Source organism: Cynara cardunculus (assembly GCF_001531365.2).
Source record: "Cynara cardunculus var. scolymus isolate 2C chromosome LG 11, CcrdV1, whole genome shotgun sequence".
Classification (NCBI taxonomy): Eukaryota; Viridiplantae; Streptophyta; class Magnoliopsida; order Asterales; family Asteraceae; genus Cynara; species Cynara cardunculus.
In genome coordinates, this window is record NC_037538.1 from 2,039,020 (window position 1) to 2,066,057 (window position 27,038).

A 27,038-nucleotide genomic window follows, 5' to 3' on the forward strand; every position below is an offset into this window, starting at 1 on the left:
ATATATTTTATTCAAAAATAAAAACATCATCGCTTTTTCAAAATCACATAAAGCCATATTATAACATCGATTGAGATAAAGATTAAAATGAAATATTAAAATCATGATGTGTATCGCTGCATTGCGCGAGTACGCTTCTAGTATATATATATATATATATATATATATATATATATATATATATATATATATATATCTTTGTTATCTTATTTTATAACATAACAAAAATTTTATGTTATAATAAGTTCTTCAAAAAGACTGAAACCCCCCTATTACTAATCCTAAACAATCTGATGAATTTTTATATTATTTATGTAACATCGGTCCACAATCTCATTTTTCACCCCATTGACAAATACATGAACTTTGAAAAACTAATGAATGAAAACAATATATCCCATCCATGTACATTAAAATATTCTTTTTTGATATTATTTCCTTGCTTAAAAAAAAAAAACCATCATATGAACGGAGTTTAATTGTTTTTGAGGAAAGATATAAACCAAGTATATGTCTCATTGGAATTTTTTTTTTTTGACTGTTTTTTAGAGTCCTAGGATTAATCAAGGTATATATAAGCTGAGCCAGACGCGCACAATTATATATATATATATATATATATGGATTGGTTCAAATGTTAATTAAAATTATTGTGTTAACTTTGTTAACCAATCTTGGCCATTGATTCTTACAATAAACGGTTGTGATTAATCATGATAAAAAATTAATTTTTTAAATTTACAATTTCAAAAAACATACGTGAACAAAGGGGAAAAGGGTATTTAGGTGATTTTTCTTTTTTTATGTAACTCCCATATCATTAATTGGGAGTTACAAAATCAAAAAATCTCGTTTTTTTTTGTTAATGTAATAACCATATGAACAACATGTGAACCGTATGAACATCTTATGTATATTCAGAAGCCAACTCTGTTGTATGTACATGAACACATATGAACCAATGCATCAAGGGTTGTGTGTTTTCATACGTGCTCACATGTCTTCACATGTTCTCTGTGTGTGTATGGATTCATATGAACATCTAGTGATTTGAGTAGAAATGAACACTTATGAATCACAACATCTAAGGCTGTGTGGTTTCTGATGTGTTCATATGCCTTCATATGTGTGTGTGTGTCCCTATGTCTTCATATGAACATCTAATGCACTATGTGTTAACTTCATATGTCTTCACCTGTAAACTGATTAAATCTCTCAACAGAGCCAACTCCTGAATAATACATAAGTTGTTCAACAGGTCAGCTGCAGTCACCTTTTTTGCAAGATAAGTGAGAACTGTCAAATGTGAGAACTGTCGATTAAAACGAATGTAATATCATATTAATTAATTACTAATACAAACGTTTTGATCATTGTCTTTACTTCCGGAACTCGAAGTCCGATTGTCATCGTAAACCATTTTAACTTTCTCATTCCCATTGTTGTCGATCTGTTTTCCAATGGGTTTATCCATATTAGCTTGGACGATATCGAAAATTTTACTATCGGAAATTCTTTAACAATCACAAATTTAATAACATTATAGATAGATAAATCAAATTTAAAAAACAATCACAAATTGAAAAACAAGATCAATATTAAATCATCATCATTTATGAGATTTTTATATTTTGTAACTCCCAATTAATGATACGAGAGTTGCACAAAATGATAAAATTACTTAATTACCCTTGTCATTAACATATGAAATGTATGTTAACCTAAAGAAAAAATTGATTTTCATTAGTTGAGCTTGATTAATAAAATTAACACAATAATTTTGATTAACATCTGAACCAAACTATATATATATATGTTTTGCTTGTTGATGTATAATGTGGTGGGCAATTCATAGCCCCTAATCTTGATCAAAGGTCATATCTTGGTTTTGGTCATGGCATGTCATGGCAATGGAAACGTTGAAAATGTCACCAATACTATTTTTCCCTTTGGGGTGCACAACTAAAACAAAAGCAGCAACGATGCTTTCCCATTTGTCTCATACCTCTTCCTCCTCCATCTCCCTCTCTTTCTCCTCCTCAACCGCCTTCCGCCACCGTCTCCGCCCTCTCTTCCCGTACCCCCCTTTCAAAATCTTGAAATTTCATACAAACCTGCCGTCTTTCTCGACCAACGTTTCGATGGACTCACCCCGGGCGGCGGGGGGTTTGGGTTCGTCGATTGATTCACTCGTCGATGGATTGGAGAAACAGAGTTTGAGTGAAGAGAAACGAGTGAAGATGAGCCTTGAGGATTTGAACTGGGATAATTCTTTTGTTCGCGAGTTGCCCGGCGATCCTCGTACTGATGTCATGCCGCGACAGGTGAATCTCGACAGTTTTGATTTCCACTTGATGATTCTTTCCATTGCATTCACTAAGATCCCTTTCCCCCCAAATCAATGAGTTTTTTAATCCTTAAATGTGTTGCTTTTTGTTTATAGATATTTAACTTTCTAGCTATCTATTACGACATGAATTCAAAGGACTTAACAAAGAGTGAATCTTTACCTGTTTTTGATGGAAATTAGATCGAATATAGGTGCATTTTAGCCAAGAACCCTAATGAAACAACTCTATCCAACAAAGTTATGTGTGTATCACTGATTTTGGAGTTTCTTGTTGGGGTTGTACTTCTTTAGCGTTAGGTGCATCAGGGTAAAAATGGGTCACATCAAATTTAATCTTAGTATATTGGTGTTTGGAAATTAGCTTGAAAGATCATGGTGGAACAGAAAGCACCCTTTTTCTTTTGTGGGTTCTTGATATATAGAGAATTTTGATGCCAAATTTAACTTACCATTTTGTTAGAATGATTAGAATCATATGATAATTTCAAATTGGCACTTCAAGATGATACAAACTTGATCAGATAGCACTTCAAGATGATATCTCCTTTCTTGAGAAATGCTGGTTGTAGGGCATTGAACTGTCTGGATGCTTCATAATTTGGTGTGAATATATTTTTGGTGAGTTTCAGGTGCTCCATTCATGTTATTCGAAAGTATCCCCATCTGTTCAAGTGGAAAACCCTCAATTAGTCGCGTGGTCTGAATCAGTTGCAGAAATTCTTGATTTAAATCTTAAAGAGTAAGTTCCGCCTTTACTAGATTGACCTATCATTCGAAATCATATCCCAATCTTGAGATTTTTCTTGGTGTTGCAGATTTGAAAGACCCGACTTTCCACTTCTGTTCTCCGGGGCATCTCCTTTAGTAGGAGGGTAAGTGCTATTGGTCGTTTATTACATTCCTCACGAGCTTTTAATTGAAATATCATAAGCACTAATACGATTAGCTGCTACTCAGAATATCTTATGCTCAATGTTATGGAGGACATCAGTTTGGAATGTGGGCAGGCCAATTGGGTGATGGCCGGGCAATCACTCTTGGGGAGCTTGTGAATTCTAAGTCCCAAAGGTGGGAACTTCAGCTGAAGGGTGCTGGGAAGACTCCATATAGCCGGTTTGCTGATGGTTTAGCTGTTCTACGTAGTAGTATCCGAGAATTTCTTTGCAGCGAAGCAATTCACGGTCTGGGAATTCCAACTACTCGTGCCCTTAGCCTTGTAACAACTGGGAAATATGTTACACGTGACATGTTTTACGAGTAAGTTTTGCATAGTAAAACATTGCAAGACTGGAGACCCTCATTTGGTTATGCTTTTCTTGTACCTGCTTCTTTTGTATGAGTTTTATAAGGTGAATATGTCAATTAAGTAACCTCGAAGTACTATGTTTGACTCCAATATTTGTTGTGTCTTTTCTTGAACGGAAGTAGATTGCTTTTTTTTTCCAACTCTGCTGACATATGGCTCTTCTGCTAAATGCAGTGGCAATCCAAAAGATGAACCTGGTGCGATCGTATGCAGAGTTGCACAATCTTTTCTGCGTTTTGGATCATTCCAGATACATGCTTCAAGAGGAAAAGAGGATCTTGATATTGTTCGAACTTTGGCTGACTACACCATCAGGCATCACTTCCCTCATATAGAGAATATGAGCAAAAGCGATAGTTTATCTTTCTCCACTGGCCAAGAAAATGATTCTGTCGTAGATCTAACTTCAAACAAATATGCAGGTGAAATAGAAACCGAATCCTATTGCCCTTCGGTTATATATATATAATGCATTTTGATCTGCATCTAAACCTATTTCTACATGATGGATCTATCAGCTTGGGCGGTGGAAGTTGCTGAACGTACAGCTTCTTTAATTGCAAGCTGGCAGGGTGTTGGCTTCACACATGGTGTGATGAATACTGACAATATGAGCGTATTGGGCCTCACGATTGATTATGGTCCTTTTGGATTTCTAGATGCTTTTGATCCTAGTTTCACCCCCAATACCACAGATCTTCCAGGAAGACGGTATTGCTTTGCAAATCAACCCGATGTTGGCTTATGGAACATCGCTCAGTTTGCATCAACTCTTTCATCTGCCAATTTGATAAACGAGAAAGAGGCCGATTATGCCTTGGAAAGGTAACTCAATTTAACTCTTTGCCTGTTTTTAAGTTGAAAGATTGCCCATTTGACGTCAAAAGTCACAGTAACAGTATACCTGTTCTTTAGTGGCTTATTTAGATAGCTGATTTTGGATATTTTCTTGATTTCGTGCAGATATGGTACAAAATTTATGGACGACTACCAAGCTGTGATGACCAAAAAGCTTGGACTGCCAAAGTATAATAAACAACTCATAAGTAAACTGCTGAACAATATGGCTGTTGACAAAGTTGATTACACAAACTTCTTTAGATTACTGTCCAACATCAAAGCTGATTCTACAACCCCGGATGAAGAATTGTTGGTTCCGCTCAAGGCTGCTTTGCTGGATATCGGAAAAGAGCGCAAGGAGGCTTGGACCAGCTGGGTTAAAATTTACATCGAGGAGGTAATGTGACTGTTGCACATCCGTTTACAATATTAGTACTTCAGTTTCTACTATTCAAGATTCTATACATTTTCGCTGTAGAAATAGTGCGTCGAGTCTTTAGATGTGATAGATCTCAGCTCTGATACCATGTTAATATATGTAGCCACCCATTGAATCTCTCTCTAAAAGAACACTTTTAGAGACGAGGAAGGTTCCTACACACATATTTACATATACATAAATAGGTTCACGTTCAGGGGAAAACCACAAAAAAAAATGAAAACTGAGGAACACCATGGTAATCTTTCATCATTCATCTGTATAGTATCCACCAAGTAATTTCCAAGTAAGTTGTCTGGTTATGCACACATGCATAGAAACCAAGAAGCAATTTCAATTACTTGAATGCACATGTGTATATCGTACAAATGAATCGTTATTAGGGTATTCCTCGAACTTTCATTTTTTGGAGGGTTTTCCCCTGAACCTCCTTCTACAGACAAAGCAATATAAAGGATGGGTTTGTGTTTTGTATGCTTATCCATGATACTTTTTTTACTTACGGTGATCATTTTCTATGATACAAATAGCTATCCGGCAGCGGAGTTCCAGATGAGGATAGAAAAGGTTCGATGAACTCGGTGAACCCAAAGTACATCCTGAGGAACTATCTGTGCCAGAGCGCCATAGACATGGCTGAACAAGGCGACTTTGAAGAGGTGAGAAGATTGCTCAAAGTCATGGAACGACCATATGACGAGCAACCTGGTATGGAAAAATACGCTCGTTTGCCGCCTGCCTGGGCTTACCGTCCAGGTGTGCGTATGCTCTCTTGCTCATCCTGAGGTTTCTATAAAGCGTACGCGAGAGTGTATATATAACATTTACGCTACCTTAGACTTGGTAATATGTTGTATATCTATGTTTGCCACGGAGGTCATCATCGTTAGGTCTATCGTTTTTTGTTCGTTACGTCTATTTTAGAAGGGTGTTAGTATACAATTATACATTATATGTCAAGTTAAAAACGTTATTCATATCGTTTGTTCTAAATTAGACGTTATGAAAGGTTATTGCATGTTGATGTAAGACAAGACTCGCGAAAATTATGGATTTGGTCCCTGCGGTTTAGTGCCTTTTACGGAATTGGTCCATAAACTTTATTTATATGTAAAAAAGGCGTGTGGTATGCAGTTTTACACGATTTTGGTCCTTGGGTCAAATGGTCATTCATATTCTCCATCATGGCTTGTGTTATTAGCGTTCAAGTCTCGAGTAAGGGCTTGAAGCCACGTCCAAAACCTAGATATCCCATGAAGAGGATGACAGGAGTTTCTTGAATCTTCATCTAACAATTTTAATGGTGGATTTACTTTTAAATAATGGGTTTTCTAGGTTTATTTCACATGTTTTTGAATCTTGATGCCAATAAAGATAATGAAACATTCAATAAAATAAATAAATAAATAAATAGTAATTAAAGAAAGATTAAAATTAAAGAAAATGACAAAATGACTATTTTGTTTTTACTAGTTAACGGGCGTTTTGTCCAGGACCAAATCCGTGAAAGAATCATATCACATGCCTTTTTACGCAATGAATGAAATTTTGGGACTAATTTCGTAAAAACTCCAAATCACAGGGATGAAATCTATAACTTACTCCAAAGAAAATGAAAAAAATGAAGATTGTTACAAATATGACATTAAATAAGATTATACATTATTTTTTATTATTAGAATGATACAAGTGTAATGTAACGAGATACATTTCGATTTTAATGTTTAGTTTTTATTCTTTGTCTTTATTGATATAAAACGATTTTATATGGTTTTGAGAAAACGATTTTGTTTTTATTTTTGAATGAAATATAAATTTAAAGATAACATAACAATTTTAAAAAAATAAATCGATAATAATATCAAATTAACTATTTAATAGTTCTCCTTTTTTGGTGTAACTTCTTTAATTCAATTTTTATTATAATTTAATTTAAATTTAATAACAAAGTAATTTATTTTTGGTTTAATAATATAATTTTTTATAAAGGTAATAGTTAAATATTCTGTGAGAACTAAATGATTATCGTAATTATATTTTAGATTTTCTATATTTAAAATGAATATTTATCCTGTATTTAATTATGTTTATATACAGTTAGCTATACGAATTTAAAAATAAAACTTTAATAAATTATACTTGTACAAAATTTTTTATAATCTTAAATTTTGAGAAATATACAATAATTTATAATATTTCATACATAAAAATTGATTATTAAGAATTTTTCTCAAATAATTTATAATATAACATTATATTATATATATATATATAGATAGATAAATAAGGAGTAATAAATTTAATTAAAAACTGTGAAAATGTGAGACCCAAATGAAAATGTGATCCAAAAGAATGGGAAATCAGATCCCCTGTTCCTTGGAACAAAATTTCGGGTGAGCTGCTGAGGCTACATGACTTGTTAAGCTCAGAAGATTCTAAGGTGCTAGACCCAATCTCCAGGTAATCTCTTGCCAAAGATCTCACTTTTCAACCTTTTTCGTTCCATTTAGATTGAAAAGTGATGCTCTTATAATGCCAAAGTGAGTTTCGCCTCTGTAATTTTTGGTTTTTTAAGCCATATGTGGGTAGTATGTAATGTCGTTTGCTCAAAGATTTTTGTAACCCTAGCTGTAGCCCAATTGAAAGTTATAAAACTATTTGATTATGATTATATGTGTAGACTTGAATTCTTGAAATTTGATGAATATGCCCATCAATATTATCTGAAAAAGGAAAGAAAACTCGGTGCATATTCTTCTATGACAGATATATGGTTACCTGAAATTTTAAATGCCAACTCTTCTCATATCAGTCGGTTCTCACTTTTTTTTCGCCCTTCATTCAACTAAAGAGCTACACAACGACTTTGGATGTCAAGTAGGTCATTTTTCAAATTCAACGTTCTGTTTTCAATCAGCAAAGAGGAAGTGGGATTCGAACAATTATTACCACATCATGATGAATTTGATACAATGCAATCTGAACACTTTATCATATGACAATTCTTCAACTTCGAATGTGCATGATATGATTTCATGCTAAATGCTTTATGAAGTGACTTGAATCTGATAAACCAAAACCAAAACCAAAACCAAAACCAAAACCAAAACCAAAACCAAAACCAAAACCAAAACCAAAAGCAAGCGAACCCAGTCTAGGAAGGGTAGGATATATGCAGACCGTAGCGAGACTGTTTCGAAAACTCAGAAGATCCCTGGCTCGCTAAGAAGTTTGCAGGAAAAAAGTTCTTGGCTGTCTTAGAGGACCCCGAAAGAATTTCTTAAAAATGCAATTGAGTAAATCTGGTATGAACTTTGAACTGTCTTGAAAAAGATTATTAACTAAATTTTAACATATCCAAGAAATAGAATAATGTTGGTGTTAAATCTGTAACAAAATCCATTATGTCATTTAAAAAAGTACCATGTATGAGTCTTTTTATATCAAAAAGGAAAAATCATAGTATATCTCTTTTTTGAATCATTGAAATACATGTGAAGCTTATCAAGTTAACAATATCAATAGCATCCGTCAGTTCCACAATTTTTGCTTGATTTTTCCACTGCTGTTCAGGCGTATCTTTAATCTTTGCAAATTTTAGGAAGTGGACTCTAGTTGTGGAACAATGGGAATTTTTAATAAAAATATAGTTTTGCCAGATGGATGTTATACCCAAATTTCCTGGTTTTATATGTGGACTTATATTTGGCAGCATATATTTGAGGAGGAGTGTATGAATCCATGTATTTATTTGAAGCGGTTAGTCTCAGCTTGTTTATATTCTCAACTGCGGGTAAGGTGATCCATAATTTTGGTATTTCCTCTCATGTGATGCATGATTTTTTTTGTCTTCTGTTGTGAAGACTTAAGCGTTGCCATGTCTGATTTGTTGTTGGAACTTTGTTGTGCACGAGTTGTGTTTAAATGTTAACTTGTACTTTGATGAAACTATTTTATCGACAAATAAGCATAATGCAAAATTGTGATACCAAATGGTGGTATTCTTTTGCAGGGAATGAGAATTCCTTGTAATCTTGAGGTATGGAGACTGGGCACAGTCAATTACTTGGGAGCACTTAAATTACAAGAAAATCTGGCTTCTGATAGGAAAATCAGTAAGATTTCTGATACCCTTCTGTCCTTACGGCACCCACTACTTACACACTTGGCAAACATCGAACAGACTACAACTTGTTGGTTCCTGATTCTGAACTTAAAAATATGGGTGCTGAACTTCACTACACACAGATGGGAGGGGATATTACATTTCGTGGTCCTCATCAAGCCATTCTATATCCTATTCTCTCTTTAAGAGATATTGGGCTTGGTGCTAGGAAATATGTTGAAAATCTTGAATCAACTATGATTGAATTGGCGTCTCTATATGGTGTCAAAGCTCATGGTCAAAGGAAATGTGAGACTGAGGTCTGGGTTGGGGAAAGAAAGATTGGTGCAATTGGAGTTCAGATTTCATCTGGGATTACCTCTCATGGTTTGGCATTTAACATTGACCCTGATTTGAGCTACTATAAACATATTGTGCCTTGTGGAATTGCTGATAAGGAAGTCACTTCATTGAGGAGAGAGACGGAAATGGTGCTCCCTGGTGATGAAGTGATCCAGGACCAGTTGGTTTCTTGTTTTGCGAGATTATTTGGTTACAACAATATCATTTGGAAGCACAATGCTTCCGTTAACGAGGTTTAGTAGTTAAACAGAAATATGTCTGTACTTTTCGTGTATTTTCTCACTCTTCTCTAAACGATCCATAATTTCTTGAAAAATTGATGGTATTTCTAACTTGATTCTTTTTGCATATCAACATCTCACCTTTACCTGTAGCACCTGAAGTTATCCTAATATAAATAGATTTTATATATATGTATGTATGCATATATATATATATATGTATGTATCTGAGTAGGAGAATAGAAGATCTGGTACCAGGAATAGCCACAAGATTTGAATTGCTACCTATTCCAAGCCATGTTCTTTTTCTTGAAGAATCTTTTGGACCTAGGAAAAGACAAGCAGTTTCTGCTACAAAAATGTTATTTTAAGTGCAAACTAAATCACATAAATGACTCGCCAGCTAATCCTAGATTCAAAACGAGATAGGAAGAGGGGTTTATGTGTATTATCATAACTGCTAGTCCCATATCGAACAATTGGTTTGGAGCTGAGAAACATACAAGATTCTTTCAATGTAGTATATGAGTAGAGAGAGATTCAGCCAGGATAAAAAGGGGTTTCACTTTACAGAGGAAATACACCCACATATGAAAAGAAAAAAAGGGGGTTTCCAAGAAAATGGTGGTGGGCTGGTGATTATGTGCAAAACTGGTTTAGGAAGGCAGACCCAGCTAAGATGAGCTGTGGGTGCTTACACTAACAAATAGTTGTTGAATTCAATCAAGATTTTTCAACAAAGGAGGGTGTGATGTGGTATCATGTGTAGGGGGTCACATGATCAGCCATGTTCTTTAATATTCTTTCAAGATTTGCATTAGAATTGAGAGAAAGATCACCATTAGTACAATCAGCTTCACATGATAAGCTCCTTCCAAGTGCCAACTTGCTAAACAACAAGAAAGATAGACCTCAGTTTCACTTAACTAGTCTAGAGGTACTTCTGTTTTTGGAAGTTCATAATTACTGAGATTCTTTAGATATATGTATACAGATAAAGATACATACAGAGTGAGTCAAGGCCCATGCTGGAACTTCAAGATCCCACTATGCCCATGCCCATGCCAATGCCAAGGCTCCATTTTTATGAAGCTTCATTCGTGAAAAAGTTGAACGATCTGAAACGCGTATTTAGTGCACATAAAGTATGAACTTTTTACAATCTTTTGACTCTATCAGACTACACTTTACACTTGTTCCTTTCTTTAAATTGCTTTCTTTTTTATATTATATTAAAAATGGGGGTAACATTACACATGCTTTGTCAGACTTGACCACAGGCTGCATCCAATATCATCTTCTGCCATCTTTCTTAAGAAGAAAATTTCCATTAAGGAGCAACTTAGATTCAGTCATCTCATTTTCTCCAACCCCATAATAAACAGATAAACCATGGCTTACAAAGTATTCGTTTTTCTACTTTCTTTGATTCTCTTCCATCATCCAGTTTCATGCCGCCCTTTGTTGTCATCACCATCATTGTTCCTCCATGGACCACAGACTCAACCAAGAAGACTAATGGCTTCTTCTCTCACCTCCCTTTCTACAAATCCATCTAAGCTAGGTGTGCCCATGAATGAACCCCAGACGTCGGTCGAAGCTAATCTGAGGAAACGACCACCGAGTGCTTCAAACCCGACACAGAACTAGTGATCTAGAGATGAAGAAGAGAAACCCAAAGTGTTTTTCTTCTCTTCCTACAAGTTTCTTTGATTTTAGCCATCTTTACCTTTTAGTTCTGATAGGGAAGGTGATTTCAATGTATAAAGTCTTGATTTTTAACTAATATATTATTCTTTTAATTGTTCATGGGATTTAGCTCCTGATTTTGCTTTATGCTTATTCACAATTGTAGACCTGGTGACTTGCTACTGATTTTTGATATATTTATCTATTATACTAAACAACTGAGGGTTTCTATCTTTAATAATTGTTTCTTATTCATGTTTCTCTGCAACTTTTGAACTATGTTCCAGATCTGTCTGCCATAGAAACACTTTCTCCATGCCAGTCATAATTTTAGACTGTAGAAATGGACAAAACAAAGCTATGCATCTCTTTCATTGCATGTGTTACAAACCCAATTGGTTGGACCATAGTTGCGATGATTTATTTCACGGGACAGGTCTCAGGTTCAAGTTCAGGATATTTAAGAATTATTCAACTTGAGTTATGAGCATTATACCATTAGACATAATGTTCAAGATCCTTTTTTTGGTTGCATATGAAAATTTTATCTTGTTAAACATGAAAAAACCAAAGTTAATAAAGTGTCAATATTGCCCTCGGGCATGTAGCTGAGTTGGTAAAGAGGCAGAGCAACTTGCTCAAGTACGCAACAGAGAGATCGGCTTGAACCCCTCTGCTAGCCTCAGCTCTGAAATGCCTCATCACACGTGGTTCTTAAGAGATGGGTTATGTATATCGACTCTAATTTTTCTGTTTATCGATTGGTATGAGTACATGTTACGTAAGGGTCGTTTACCTATTGTCGAGTCGACCGCTACTGATTCGGTCAGCAAAACGGACTCGACCAATATCAACATGTTTACCTAAGGACTAATCTAACTAAAGATGTTGGCCGAGCACCTACCCAGCCAACATCATTATTTCACTTACCGTGCCAGTTTACACACTCAGGGTCAGTTTTACATACTGAGACTGCATTCTTACCCGGTTAACGCTTACTCATTCTGTATTTGTTGGAATCTTAATTGTAGGCCAACAATATGTTCCTTTGATCTATGAAGACAATAACTAGCAGACAACAAAGGTACATATTCAACAATTAATGGAGATAGGAATCATGTTCTTGTGCTGAAATTGTAGTCGAATAAGTCCAGAAAACGAATCATGATTTTATGTACGAACCACACCAACACCGTCTATGGAAATGAAGAGCATCCCACTTTATAATGAGTTGGGATCTCTATATAAGGGGTTCAATTCATGAAAGCATTTAAGTTGGTGGTATTTTAGTTTTAATTTACTTAGATTATAATACTTATTAAAAAATCGATTTCAAATTGAATCGATCAAGAGTCACTTTCGTGAAACACGATTGTTAGTGGTGCAATGGGGGACGCCGAATTAAGCCACCATGGTGGTATAACCCCGGCGTCGTCATTGCACCACCAACAGTTATGTCTCCTTTTTTGAAGAATAGTTCGGTAGGAGGCTTGTTGATCGGTGGAACTATATCACGGTGAAAGTTTTCTTCCGATCCTCCTTATCTTTCTCTTTTTGTTGTATATACACATATGTACGAAGATGAAATATTAAGCCACCATGGCCCTCACTTATGATGCATAACCGATCCTAAACTAGATATTAGGACTGAAAATTTCCTGAAAAATATTACCGGCTCAGTGAACCTTAACCATTCTCTACCGATCCCAATTTTGGTTCCAGTCCCTTGCTGGTTAGGGATCGTGCCATGTTTGATTATTTCTTACTAAGGAGCTGTTTGATAGTTACCGTATGATTTGGTAATCAGAGTTAATTTTTTTCTTTATTATGGGCTTAGGATGTAGATACATGGCTCAATTTTCTAAACCATGGAAAGTAGTTCTGTTAGCCCAATAAGGTTTGAAGTATCCAATTTTCCATTATAATCTCTACTCTATATATGTGGTTCTGTAATATATTACAAAATATTTGATGAAAAATCATTTTTTAAACATAAAGTATTGTTTATTGATGCATATTACTTAAAATTTAAGATTATAAGTAGATTGTACGTAAGTACAACTTATTAAAACTCCATGTTTGAATTTGTGTTACTAGCTACAGATAAACATAATTAAATACAAGATAAATATCTCATTTTAAATATAAAAAATATAAAATATAATTATGATAATCATTGGGTTCTAATAAAATATTTAATTATTATTTCTATAAAAAACTATATTATTAAATCAAAAATAAATTACTTCGTTATTAAACTTCAGTTAAAATATAATAAATAATGAATTAAAGAATTTATACAAAAAACGAGAAAATTTAAATAGTTAATTTGATACTAATATCAATATATATATATTTTTTAAAATTATTATGACATCTTCAATTTTATATTTTATTCAAAAAATAAAAACATTATCGTTTACTCAAAACCACATAAAATTGTATTAAAACATCGATAGATGCAAAAAATAAAAGGAAACATTAAAATCGAGATGTATATTTCTACATTGCACGAGTACCATTCTAGTTATATTATAAAATATTTGACAAAAACTCTTAAAAATAATTTGTTATATATGGAGTACTGCTTATTTATGCATTTTACTTAAAATTCAAGATTCCAAGTAAATTATGTGTAAGTACAACTTATTAAATCTCCATTTTCAAATTCGTGTAAGTAATTATAGATAAACATAATAAAAAATATATGATAAACATATCACTTGAAATATAAAAAATCTAACAAAATACGTAATTATTACCTTTAAAAAAATATTTGGTTTTTTGCTTTTTTAAGTCGCACCCAATAGAGTGATTACTTTATGTAATATAACGTATGCAAACTTAAAGACCGTCCAGAACTTGCCATGAAGTCTATCGAGTTCAGGACCCTCTCTTTATTCCATTCCAAACTTGTAAACTGAATTATTTGATTCTTTATATAATCAGCAAATTTGTAACCCTAGAAAGGTCAAAAGACCAATCCTAATAGAGCTTTAATTCATTGACCGTAACCGAAAGATACGGAAGGCCAAAGACCTCATCCTTCAATTCCCGTTCTATTTTATTTCCAACATTAATAAGTTAACTGAAATATTTAGAACTTACTGATAAGCCACTGACCGGTTCATAATTGATTTTTTTTATTTACAGGGTTTATAAAATATGTAAAATAAAAGAAACTGATATGACAAAGTCATGGAAAGAAAGAAGTGAAATCATAAGACACCTTCCTTAAAGCCAAAGGGGGGTTTTGAGTAGTATGGTTGTAGGAAGAGAAAGAGAGAGAAGAAGAGGATAGTGATGAAGAAGATGAAGGGCCTTTTTGAGGGTCTTCTTATTTAACAACAACCTTTTTCCAACTTTTACCAAATCTACCCCTCAGACCTTGTCTTTGGATTGGATTTGGATTTCCTCACACTTAACCAACAGCTTTCCTCACCCCTCTCTTCCAAACTAAATTCCCATCTACATGAACCAATCAAACAAACATACACATCTCCTTCTCTGTTCTTCATCATCATCTTCTACTTCTTCTTTATTGCCTTTTGGGACCAGTTTCTCTGTGTCTATCTCATCCTCATTCCTTTTATCCCCAAATCACCATCTTTCTTGATCTGGGTTTTCTGTTTCCTGCTCTCAATCCCCATTTTTATTGAGCAAAAACTCATCTCATCACAAGGTGAAGGATATCTTCACTGATTCACTGCAGAGGCTCTTCTCATATCTCACATGGTTAGGTTCTTCTTAATCTGTTTCTGGTTTTTCTGATTACTATTTGCTGTTAAAACTTGTTCTGGTTATTGGGTTTTGCGTCAAATCTGTTTCTTGCTTAGTTATGTTATCAAATTCTGATTTCTTGGATCTAGTCTTGGTGCCTCTTTTTGTGGATCTTATCTCTTCATAAAGCTTGTGCTTTTTTTGCAGATTGTTAATTTTTAGTCAATTTATCTCTTCTTTTTCTCTCCTTCTATTTGGAAATCAAGAAAGTTTTCATCTTTAGGGTTCTTGGTAATTCAATGTACCCAATACCCATGATCCATTTTGTTGATTAATATGGCAGAATCCATCACTGGTACTGTAAAAGTTTCTTGATCGCTGCAAGCATGGGTAGGGGTAAAGGAAAAGGGAAGAAGTTTGCTTTAACCAACAACGATGATCCTGGAAGCGGGGAAGACGAGAAAATTCCTGTGCAGAAGCGAAGGGGAAGGCCACAGAAGCCATTGGTGGATGAAACAGATGAATATGTTGAGAAGATAGAAGAAGAAGATGATGATGAGAATGTGAATGGGAAGAAAAGAAAAAGGAACAAACCGGCAAAGGAAAAGGGCGAGTTAGCGAAAGAGGAAAGCCCGAATGGCACCAGATCCAACGGTTTTCGCCATAATGGGAGCCGGAGAAAAAACAAACCTCATCGAGCAGCGGAAGCTGGTGTCGAATGCAAGTAGCAGGAATGAACCATTTGAGGCCTAATGTTTTTCTATTAATGTTTTGTGTTGAGTTTGATGGATTAGAAGGCAATGGCCTTTGATACATTTGAGGCTAGAAATAGTTTCTTGCATCATATGTGTATTACATGTGTATCACATGTGTTGGCTACAATGGGAATGTACCCATTTATCTCTTTTGGTATTTTGCTTCCAAAATTGTTGTGAATGTATGGTTGATGTTGTTCCAAATGAAATCTGACTTAGACCAACATAACAATTTCATAAGTCGGGTACTTACAAAATCAGTTAACAGTCGTTTTTTTTTAAGATAGATGTCAGGTTTGCATACATCTCACTTCATACCCTATTTTTCAAGTCAAATTTTATTGATTTGTTTGGTTATATATATATATATATATATATATATATATATATATATATATATATATATATGATTCTTAATGAGGTTATAATAATCTATTTAATTGAGTTTTGGTGATGGAGGTTGTAATTTTGGTGGTGAAGTGAGTAGGCCATGATTGGCGTTGTTGTGATTTCATACTCGGTGGTGGTCCAAAGCGGTGGGCCGTAGCCCACTTATTGATTTAGCCCATAGGTTGGACCAATTTCCAGTACTTTTTGTGGCCCAACCCATTTAGCCGTCTATATCTATACCATTTTAGAAAGTGTTTTAGACATTAGTTTATGTGATTGAAATATTTTTCATATAATGAATTTTTTCATTGTAATCACACAACACATTTAGTCATTCATGTATAAAGGGTTCAGTCCAAATTAGAAGACTAAAAATCGTGAGAGAGTATGAATTACTGGAAAAAAAAATCCGAAAAGAATCTATTTAAAGATGCATATGGGTTGACAGGGTTGGGTTCACGTGAGACCAGACTGTTTTCGTGAGACCCGCGAGACCATATTTTTTCACTTGAAACTTTACAGCAAAAACACTGTGAAGGTTAAAAAAGTCGAACCTTCACAGCAAAAGTGAAGGTTACTTTCACAGCATTTTGCTGTGAAGTTTCAAGTATAAAAAGTTGGTCTCACGAAAACAAGCTGGTCTCACGTGATCCAAAGTCTGGGTTGACATATGCATCTTTAAATAGATTAATGAAGGTAAAAAAGAGCCGAACCTTCACAGCAAAAACACTGTAAGGGTTACCTTCACAAAGTTTTGTTGTGAAGTTTCAAATGTAAAAGAAATGGTCTCACGGGTATCACGAAAACAGTCTGATCTCACGTGATCCCAAGTTATTATATGTATATTAATATGTATATATACATATATGGAAGGTAGATAGAGCATGCATTTGATTAAGGTAGATAGACCACGCATTTCATTAATCACATAAATAATCCCACGTTTCCTGGGCTGTTATCATTAATTAATTTAGTTGATTAAACGAGTTATTTTTTTAATTTCAAAAATTAATAATTATGTTTAACCATATAAAATGTATCTACATAGAAGTTAAATTTAAAAATACGAGTCTTGAATATTAAAAATAAAAAAACCCAATTATTCTTGTGCAGTTTACTTTGAGCAAAAAGTTGATTATCGACAATTTTAATCGGGTCTACATAGAACCCGCCTCCAAGGAATATTGATATGAGAGGACATTTTTTGGTTCACTTAGAAGCTGGTGATAGTTGAGGGGGCCGTGACTGAACATATAATTTACCTTATACTTGAACAAAGTCGTTCCACCTATTTATCAACTGAGTTGTGCAGTTTAATTTATACGACCATTATAAGTATCAATAATCTGTTATAGAATACTGATAATATCTATTTGAGCCTCTAAAACCTCATGGTTGTAAATTCAAGATTTAATACATGCTAAATAACTTGTTTAAAGAAACACTATAAATACCACTTAAACTTGATGATCTTAGTATTGCTTGTTTCTTTACTTCAGGTTTTTTGTTTGTTTAGACTGTGTGTTTCTCTGTTCTGTCTGAATCTATTTATTTACGTTTCTTGTAGAAACTTTTTTTTAAACCCTTCTTGTTTGTTCTGGTCTTTTTAATATATTTTGTCTACCACCTTAAAAGAATTGGCGTTAATCAAAGAAAATTAGCAATACACAAAGGATTAAGAATGCATCTTGTGATTGTTGGCTTTATAACAACAACGATTTACGTAGTCTCGGTGATTAAAGGCTCGAAAGCAGCTTCCAATCTCGGCTTATCTCCAAACTGGGGTTTATCCGTTGTAAATCGATCTAGCTTTCCTGAAAATTTTGTTTTTGGTGCAGCCACTTCTTCTTTTCAGGTAATTCACAAGCAGCTTCGTTTTGATATGCATTAAATACATATGCATGCAGCATGCACACAGTCTTTTGACGAGAAATATGCGTTAATATATGTCGTATATAAATATTATATAACATGTGTTATAATTTCTTTTTAAAATTATTGATTTCTCTTGAGTTTGAACTAAATACTAAGGGAATGATAGAGAATAAATTTTCATTCCCTCTAGTTTAATCTGGAACGAAAATTTGGACTTGTAGAAGAATGAGCCAGTTATATTATATTATACCAAACAATTTATTTTATTTTAATTCTCATTAATTACTGCTTAATATCTCTAGTCAAACCACCCCCTAAGTGATTTTTTTTAATCTTGTATGTAAGTATTTATGTATGGTGATATACAGAACGAGGGTGGAGCAAACGACGATGGTAGAGCTCCAAGCATATGGGATACTTTTACTCGAAGACATCCCGGTTTTCTTGATTGAATTTATTTATTTTCCATTGCAATTATCTTAAATATTAACTACCATCATAATGTGACTCAACACAATTTTAACTATTCGGATTTCAGATAAGATCTCAGATCATAGTAATGCGGTCACCGCCACTGATAGTTATCATCGATACAAGGTCTGATTTTTCGAATAATTACCGAAGCCCCTCTTCATTTATTCGTATGTTTTACAGAAAAAAATGTTATAAAAAAATTATAACTGAATTTACAGGAGGATGTGAGGATGGTAAAGCAAATGGGTATGGATGCATACCGTTTCTCAATCTCGTGGTCTCGAATTCTACCACGTAAATTCAATATCTTACGTAAACAAATTCCTATTTTTGGATTATATATATATATATATATATATATATTGTAAATATACAATAAATTAATATTGGTGCAGGTGGAAAACTAAGTAGCGGTATTAATGAGCATGGAATTTCTTATTACAATAACCTCATAAATGAACTTCGATCCAATGGTTAATTAAATCTCTCTTTGGCTATATTTATTTTAATTAATTTTTAATATATTTATTAATTAAATTCATGTGTTCTTGATAGATCTGGAACCCTTTGTGACTCTATTTCACTGGGATCTTCCTCAAGCTCTAGAAGATGAGTATGGAGGCTTCTTGAGTTCCCGTGTTGTGTAAGTAACTGATCAAAAATAATTAATTATTGATTTAATAAATAAATTTAAATTTGAAAAATTATAATTAATGAAAAATTACTTGCAGCAATGATTTTCGTGATTTTGCTGAGTTATGTTTTAGAAGATTTGGTGATCGGGTCAAGTTCTGGATCACCCTAAACGAACCATGGAGTTACAGTGTCGGAGGTTATGAAAAAGGCTATTTTGCCCCTGGCCGGTGTTCTTACTCCGTCGCTAATTGCACTGCCGGCGATTCAGGCATTGAGCCTTATATCGTCACCCATAATCTGCTTCTTGCCCACGCTGCTGCCGTTAAATTGTACCATGACATTTATAAGGTTCATCTCTATTCACCCATAAAAACACATTCAACATTCAAAACAGATATAAAAGGTTTCACAGTGTTTCTACTGTGAAGATTCGGTGTTTTCTTATACGTTCAAAGTGTTTTAGTGTTAAAGTTTCGGTGTTGTGTTATCTAGAGATCTCACTAATTGAGACATTGAAAAACGTTATTAGGGACCGCAAAATGGCAAGATCGGAATCACACTCGTGACACGGTGGATGGTTCCATACTCCGATGTGAAATTACATCGTGACGCTGCACTTCGTGCTCTTGATTTTGATTTTGGTTGGTATGTAACTATGTACACAAGCCTTGCGTATCTGATAATCATAAGCTAACTTGTTAAAAACACGCATTTGGTTAGTCGTTAGCTAATAAGCTCAGGTTTTTTAATTTCCAATTATCCCCCTTATATTTTTTCAAACATGTTCTCTTTGATAATTTTATATTATCGTTTATCTTATGAGCTATTTCTTTTTATCAATATTTAACTAGTTTATTAGCTGACGACTAACTTTTTAGGTGACTTGTTAGCTAGTTCGTGGAACATATAAGCTAAACATTATGTTGATTTTGGTATAATAAAAACATGGCAGGTTTATGAACCCGTTAACGTTCGGGGAGTACCCTGAGACAATGAGAATCAATGTCGCGAATAGATTACCTCAATTCACAGCAGAAGAATCGTACACGCTCAGGAACTCGTTGGATTTTCTTGGATTGAACTACTACACCGCGAATTATGTGCAACATATTGCTCAGGCTGTCACTGATAACATGACTCGGTCCTCCGATTCTCAAACTAGATTATCGAGTACGTTAAAACGTGTTGTAAAATATACAAGTCATCGTATTTTATATACGTTAAAATCAACATATATTTTACCATTTTTTGGTTTGTTTCTGTTTAATAGTCGAACGAAACGGAGTTCCAATTGGTTCCAAGGTATTATTCTCTTTTACAAAGTTTATATTTCGACATAATATAATAGAAAACGAGTCGAAAATCCGACTTCATTTTCAGGGTGGAACGGATTGGCTCCGAGCATACCCGCAAGGGATTCATGATCTTTTGGTGTACATCAAGAACAACTACAACAATCCCACCATTTACGTCACAGAAAATGGTACGTAATATGATTATTACAGCAGAAGAGGCAGATTCATTTAGAAACTTTAAATATTATATTTAGGAATCCGCAACCACCTATTTTACGAGTATATATATTTATCATGAATATATATCACAATATTTTATTACCTTATTCATCATGAATACTCACACGAAAACCGACAAGTAATTAGATTAAGCATTTTATGCAAACCATGCAATTTCGTTGATCTTATTGTAGGAGTTGATGAGCCAAACAATGCGTCGTTATCTCTTCGATCGGTTCTCCAAGACGATTTCAGGGTTCAATACTACTTTGGTCATCTTCAAAAGCTTCTGCAAGCTATCAAGTAAACTCTTTTCGACCCGAAATCATGAAATAATTGATCTTTAATATATGTAAATTTATTTTAGAAATCAAATGACACGAACTTGTTGGACGAATTAATGTAGTTCAGGGGTGAATGTGAAGGGCTACTTTGCATGGTCATTGATGGACAACTTCGAATGGGATCGAGGCTATGCGGTCCGGTTTGGGCTACATTATGTAGACTATGGCAACGATTTGAGACGATATCCAAAGTTTTCGTCCACTTGGTTCGGCAATTTCATGCGTATTCGAGAATAGAAGGTGAATAGATAGACAATGTTTAAACCATAGAAAGCTACTCTTTGCATTTCTAATTCTCTTTCAATAAGAAATTGGATATCAAATGAGGAAGAATAATGAATTAAGCAATGTTTCTTGCAATTTAACCATTGATTATGACGTTTCAATCTTATTAAAAAATCATCAACCTTTGTAATTTGAGCAAAAGGTTGATCAACATCGAATGGCCTCACATGAAACCCACCTTCTAGGAACCACATTCCAGGAGGTATTTCAGACCCGACTAAGCGGTTGAGGCTAACGGAGGGATGCAAACCCCGTCTCTCTCGCAGTCCCACAATATTCGAACTTGAACCTCTGTGTATTTAGTGAAGCTTCTCCACCTTTTCAATTTTCAACTGAGCTACACACCCGATGGTTCAAACTTACAAGAAGGATTAAAGATGGATCAAATTGTATGAAAACTCACAATTGATTATCAACACATATTTGACCATTTTATTAAGAAGAACATAGCTCTTCAAATAGTTCACACAAAACAGAAAAGGGAAATATGCTCGAACAACATCAAAAGAAAAGACTTGCCCCTATAAACAAAGACCAAATCAAACAGCAACGGCTCAATTATTCCAACACAAATCAGACAAGGTTGCCTTTTTTATTACTTCAACAAAGATGGCCGAATGCAAGTTAAATCAGATGGAGATGCTGTACGGAACACCTTTTCCGGTCACCCCAGCTTCAGATTTTGGTTTGAGAAGCTGATACGGCACCGACCCTTTTCCAATTCTGTTGTGCAGATTGGGATCACTGTTCCTCGAGTCTATGGTATCTTCAAGATTCTTTAAACTTCCACGGAACACTTCGAACGCGGTATTTATAATCGGCTCTGTCTCCCATGCAGGCTCCATGTTAACGCCGATGTACTCCTCGTCTGGAGAATGACTTGACAAAACGTCTAAAGTGGACTTTACTTTCTTAGATTGATCTTTGGACGGGAAGCAGTTCCCTAGTTCATGCTCGGGATTCTTTAGGAATGCTTTCTCCCACTCTTCAGTTGTTGAATCTTCGTTGGGCATTTTAGTTCTGGCAATGGTTGGCCTTGGGGGGGAATAAGCAGCAGTATACTGACCAAAGTTGACGGCTGAATGGTGGCCGGAAGTCACCCACATGATTGTTGTGACAACTCCAACCAAATCTTGTTGGGTTTTGAGTTGAGGCCACCATGGTTCGTCCTTCTTGTCTCCATGCCCGACTGTTCGGATTTCAGTCCACCAAGCTTGAAGCTCTTCATCAGACTCTACAAGGTCTGCTTGTGGGTAGTAGTGGTTGACATAGGAAGTAGCCCACTGTTTGATGGCATCCCAGAGAATTAGACCATCATTGGCAAATGGGTAGTCTTCAATTATTAGTTTTATACCATGTAGTGCACTTGAATCTTCAACAGCCATTCCCCTGTTGATACATGAAAAATAGAAATCTGTCATTAAACCTAATATGCCAGAAACATATGCGTAACTGATGTGTTGGGCGAGAAGAATCCCTTTTTTATGATGTACAAGAGGTTCCAAATGTGTTGGAAAACGTTACCGATTAATTAGGTCAGCTGGAAGTGCCTCATGATCAAATCGCCATTGTTGAGCATATACATCAGAGGAAAGTTGCATGGAGTATTTGCCTGGAAAGAAGGTAGACTCAATAATACCACCGGCATTAATGAGGAATAGTCGAGCTAGGCTATTAATCTGCATCGTGTATCGAAGATGAGGAAACAGTAGTCTCTGTATAGGGTGCATTTTGCTAAGGCAACGGTGGGTAGCAATTATGTAAGGCTCTGTAACGCAATGAGTTCTGAGCCTGCAAAGTTGATAATTAATCAAATGGCTAATTATCATGGGTTAACTTGAAGTTAAGTGTGGTGCAAATAGAAAGGTACCCACCAGTGGCTGATAAGCTGGTGATAACCAGAATCATGAGCAAGGACATGAGCCTTGGCTAGCTTCCAGAGCCAGGCTTCTATAGTAACATCTTTAGGATTCGAGGAGGGTATGTACACATGTCTCCACTGTGGTTTCTCCTTGTTTGGTGGGCGAGTCAACTCAATGGCTACCGGTTTCAATGTTCCAGTAGCTGTGAGGAACATTAACGTCCTTGAACCATAGAGAGTCGTCCCTTTAAGCTCTCTTACTTCATTTACATAAGGTAAGAGCAGATCATGGTAATCCAACAAAAATAGCTTCTTCTGTTTCAATGCCTGCAAAGATACTCACAGTATTAACTATATATATATATATATATATATATATATATACATGCAAGCACAATGGAGGTGAAAATAATACCAAGAGTATGTGTTTTAGTTTTGCATTACCTCCTCAAGAGTCATGAAACCTCTGATACCTTGCTTATTAATTTCTTTCTCAACAATTTCTTTGGTAATTGCTGATTCAGCTGGTCCGTAAACTTCAGGGTCTAGTTTGCTTATCAACGGCCATTCCTACAGATATACACACACACACACACACATATATATATATATATATATATATATATATACACATCACAAATTTTTGATTTATTAGAAGATACCAACAATCATCGATCACTTCCATAATTTAGTCGTAGAGAAGAACATACCGTGACCAACTGTATGCTATATGGATTGATTCCAGCAAGTGTTTGTCGACAAAATTCATCATCTCGAAACCAACTAAATGATATCTCTGCAATATGTTATAACCATCAACAAAAGCCACATAAAGCCAAAAATCAAACACAGTGGGTTGAGATTTATTGCTTACTGTCCTTTCTTCGAGCACCATCTATGTGTGCTACAGTTTTGACACTACCGTAAAGATCTCTGAAAAACCTTGGTACCACAACTTTAATAACGTTTTCAAGATGATTCAAGTCAGCCCATTTATCAAATATATACGTGAGAACTTTTTCAATGGATGACTCAATGAATGAAAATTCCAGCTCGATGCTGTCCGTGATTGATAAAAACTGCTGGTTCGCGTTACTAAATATGTGTAGCGATGCTTTAAGTGCTTCCAGTACGGAGAACAAGATCTCCATTGTCCCGAATGTTACCACCTTTCTATCTGAAAACGATTCATCTCTCGGCACATAAAACTGATTATAAAAGTGGAGCCTTTTCCTCGACTCCGACCAGGGTTCTGTAATTCCAAAAAATGTCATCGATGTATTTCATTCAGTTCATTGCTTATTGAATTCAACATAGTTCGAATAAATACAACCATGACTCACAAACAGACCAAGTGTTTGTACCTTTCTCGGTCATTGCACGACCAGTTCGACAACGCCTAGGGTAAGGATGTTCCTTGCCACCGAGCATCGGTCGAGCCAGATCAGAGCTACTATCGGGATCACCGAGATCGTTATACGTATCGTAATCGTATATCCTCTCAAATGATTTGCGTTCTTTTTTATCCTTGCCTCGAAGGGACAGTAGATCTTCCTCCCTTAAATACTTCAACCCTGCCGGCGTTTCCGATGGTAGATATGACTGCTTCATCCGAACGACACAGACTAATTAGTATACAAGACTCACGGATAATCGGTGGCCGGCGCCAGCACAACAGTCTCACCATGGCGACGAACGACGCGGGATGCAAGATTTTGAAATAAAATATTAAAATATAAAAGGGGTTATTATCATAGATTAATAACCACATGGGAACCCTAAAAGCTATGGTCTCTCAACCAACCTTCAATTAATTATATATATATATATATATGTATTATATAAACTCATATATCCTTCTCATATTTGATATGTAAAAATAAAAAAATACCGTAAAGTGCTTCAAAATAACCCTACTGTCATGCTTATTTATTAGAAAATTCAACGATTTTCGACTTTAGTGTCAAATATTTTATTTTGGCTAAATTGTAATAAATTGTTATAATTTTGCTTTATTTTGAATTTAATTATTGAATTTTAAAAATTATAATAAAAAGCAGAGGAAAAAATGGAAACACCTTGTCCGTGAAGAAGATTCTTTTATTGGGATCATCATGTTTCGAGTGAATCCAAGATTCACAAGAAAAGACGACGTTGCCATCATCAAGAACTATGTTCTTGATATACCTTTCTCTATGATGCTCATTCTCTATCAACAACGCCCCTATCTCCCCAAATTCCTCAGGAACCTCAAACTCACACTTGTATATGAACATTTTACTCTCATCATCGAATCCAACATAAGTGGTATTCGCCTTCACCGTCTCCTTCTCTTTACATGACACTTCATAAACATATGAAAAAATAGTTTAATAAAAAAGGTACAATTTATGTATACATATATCGAGAGGTTCAAATAAGAAGACTAAATATTATTGTGAGAATGAAAGAAGTAAAAGTCAAGGGAAAGTTCATGTGGACAATTGAGAAAAATCAAGAATAAAAACTAATTTGAAGATCCATATGTGAACCGAGATTCAAATGGATTTTTTTCAATGATTTACGTATGAAACTTCTCATCTTATATTATCACGGCATTTAACCTTCTTATTTGAACTAGTCTCTGTATGTGTGTGTATGGAGGGAGGAGACAAATCATATATATGAGAACCATGAAAATGTTATAAACCCATGAAAACCGATTTAAAAATATTTTTTTACATGATTTTTTTATCAAATGATAAGATTTAAGATATTGTTTCACATATATGTTTTATAATGTGATAGTTTTACATGCATTAATTTTTCGACTAAGTGAAAAAAAAAAGTTTCACATGTAATCTTTTTTCACAATGTGAACACAAACATTATATCTAAAACAATATTTCAAATCATAGTTTTTATGGAAAAAAAATCATGTAAAAGTATTTTTATACAAGTTCTCACGAGTCTGTAACATTTTGTGGTTCTTATATATATATATATATATATATATATATATATATATATGAGATTGGGAGAGAACCTAAAAAAAGTAAGAACAATGAAATAAAGGTGGTATTATATTTTGCTAATTTTCGATTTAAATTTCGTGGGTAGGGGGTATTATTTTTAAATGATTATAACCATTTTTTTAATCAAATCTGTTAGATCATTTCAATTAATGATTTCGATAGGTTATTCAGTTCTTTATTTTTCTAGTATTCTCTTCGATTATATGTAAAGGTGGGTTCTCTCCGATTATACGTATATGTGTGTGCGCGTACATGTATGTGTGTGTATGTGAGACAATTTTTCCAAAAATTCATATTTGGTTACAAGTATTAATAATTTTACAAAATTCTTTACATTCACTAACATGCAAGGTCATGGCATTGGAGATAGAGAAATTCGTAATAATATTACAAATACGATATGGAATGCAATTAAACCTAAACAATTGGAAATATAAATACTTACAGTCAAGATCAGCAGCAACAAGTTCCAGTATAAACTGTGTTTCAGAATAATGAGTGATACTGTCGATCCACTTTTTTATAACTTCTAGATTGATGACTTCGGCTAACTCTCCGCTCAAAACCGGTAGAACATTGATGATACCTTTCACCACCCTTTTGGGATCAAAAGAGGAGGACATGGCTTCTTATGAGAGAACAAAAGAGTGGCAAGGGAGTAGGTGCTCAAGTGTGTCACTTGATGTCTTAACAAGGTGTTGTTTTGTGGTTTAAAACTTAAAATACAACACCTTTATTTATAGGGAAGTCTTGATACCACTATTCTTTCACATGTGAAACATTAAGAATTCAAATAGATAAAGAAATGTAATCTTATTGAAGATTAGTTGTGTAATCATGCAAGTACGTGGAAATGC

The 27,038-nt window shown here is 34.6% G+C and overlaps 4 protein-coding genes and 1 pseudogene across 4 annotated transcripts; 4 read left to right on the forward strand and 1 right to left on the reverse strand.

Annotated features, from left to right (window-relative positions):
• Positions 1–1,957: 1,957 nt before the first annotated feature.
• On the forward strand, positions 1,958–5,961 carry LOC112521898 (UPF0061 protein azo1574-like). Its single transcript, XM_025130901.1, has 8 exons — positions 1,958–2,324; positions 2,980–3,089; positions 3,166–3,222; positions 3,308–3,607; positions 3,831–4,078; positions 4,175–4,481; positions 4,620–4,893; positions 5,466–5,961. Exons 1-8 carry the CDS (start codon positions 1,983–1,985, stop codon positions 5,718–5,720), a joined length of 1,893 nt encoding a protein of 630 aa, XP_024986669.1. The 5' UTR covers positions 1,958–1,982; the 3' UTR covers positions 5,721–5,961.
• A 1,335-nt stretch (positions 5,962–7,296) lies between these two features.
• LOC112522287 lies at positions 7,297–9,742 on the forward strand (annotated as a pseudogene).
• Positions 9,743–14,604: 4,862 nt separating this feature from the next.
• Positions 14,605–16,010, forward strand: LOC112521524. Its single transcript, XM_025130434.1, has 2 exons — positions 14,605–15,048; positions 15,377–16,010. Exon 2 carries the CDS (start codon positions 15,420–15,422, stop codon positions 15,759–15,761), a length of 342 nt encoding a protein of 113 aa, XP_024986202.1. The 5' UTR covers positions 14,605–15,048; positions 15,377–15,419; the 3' UTR covers positions 15,762–16,010.
• Positions 16,011–17,859: 1,849 nt separating this feature from the next.
• On the forward strand, positions 17,860–21,269 carry LOC112520925 (cyanogenic beta-glucosidase-like). Its single transcript, XM_025129548.1, has 13 exons — positions 17,860–18,033; positions 18,422–18,491; positions 18,592–18,650; positions 18,746–18,821; positions 18,923–19,000; positions 19,083–19,170; positions 19,259–19,511; positions 19,693–19,808; positions 20,116–20,333; positions 20,434–20,465; positions 20,544–20,646; positions 20,872–20,980; positions 21,089–21,269. Exons 1-13 carry the CDS (start codon positions 17,860–17,862, stop codon positions 21,267–21,269), a joined length of 1,557 nt encoding a protein of 518 aa, XP_024985316.1.
• A 509-nt stretch (positions 21,270–21,778) lies between these two features.
• On the reverse strand, positions 21,779–26,804 carry LOC112520926 (linoleate 13S-lipoxygenase 2-1, chloroplastic-like). The gene is made up of 9 exons (XM_025129549.1): positions 26,627–26,804; positions 25,246–25,511; positions 24,532–24,769; positions 24,042–24,419; positions 23,878–23,963; positions 23,612–23,737; positions 23,181–23,494; positions 22,831–23,097; positions 21,779–22,695 (listed from the first exon to the last, which is right to left on the reverse strand). Exons 1-9 carry the CDS (start codon positions 26,802–26,804, stop codon positions 21,936–21,938), a joined length of 2,613 nt encoding a protein of 870 aa, XP_024985317.1. The 3' UTR covers positions 21,779–21,935.
• Between the last annotated feature and the right edge of the window lie 234 nt (positions 26,805–27,038).

What these genes read in the sequence shown, in the direction of transcription:
- LOC112521898 (XM_025130901.1), top strand. Translation starts at nt 1,983, where the DNA reads ATGCTTTCCCATTTGTCTCATACCTCTTCCTCCTCCATCTCCCTCTCT. An exon ending in CTTGATTTAAATCTTAAAGA is followed by an intron (nt 3,090 to 3,165) that starts GTAAGTTCCGCC and finishes TTGGTGTTGCAG; the next exon opens with ATTTGAAAGACCCGACTTTC. An exon ending in ACACGTGACATGTTTTACGA is followed by an intron (nt 3,608 to 3,830) that starts GTAAGTTTTGCA and finishes TGCTAAATGCAG; the next exon opens with TGGCAATCCAAAAGATGAAC.
- LOC112521524 (XM_025130434.1), top strand. Translation starts at nt 15,420, where the DNA reads ATGGGTAGGGGTAAAGGAAAAGGGAAGAAGTTTGCTTTAACCAACAAC.
- LOC112520925 (XM_025129548.1), top strand. Translation starts at nt 17,860, where the DNA reads ATGCATCTTGTGATTGTTGGCTTTATAACAACAACGATTTACGTAGTC. An exon ending in TTCTTGAGTTCCCGTGTTGT is followed by an intron (nt 19,171 to 19,258) that starts GTAAGTAACTGA and finishes AATTACTTGCAG; the next exon opens with CAATGATTTTCGTGATTTTG. An exon ending in TGTACCATGACATTTATAAG is followed by an intron (nt 19,512 to 19,692) that starts GTTCATCTCTAT and finishes AAACGTTATTAG; the next exon opens with GGACCGCAAAATGGCAAGAT.
- LOC112520926 (XM_025129549.1), bottom strand. Translation starts at nt 26,804, where the DNA reads ATGTCCTCCTCTTTTGATCCCAAAAGGGTGGTGAAAGGTATCATCAAT. An exon ending in TGTTGCTGCTGATCTTGACT is followed by an intron (nt 25,512 to 26,626) that starts GTAAGTATTTAT and finishes ATGTTTATGAAG; the next exon opens with TGTCATGTAAAGAGAAGGAG. An exon ending in TGGTGCTCGAAGAAAGGACA is followed by an intron (nt 23,964 to 24,041) that starts GTAAGCAATAAA and finishes AACATATTGCAG; the next exon opens with AGATATCATTTAGTTGGTTT.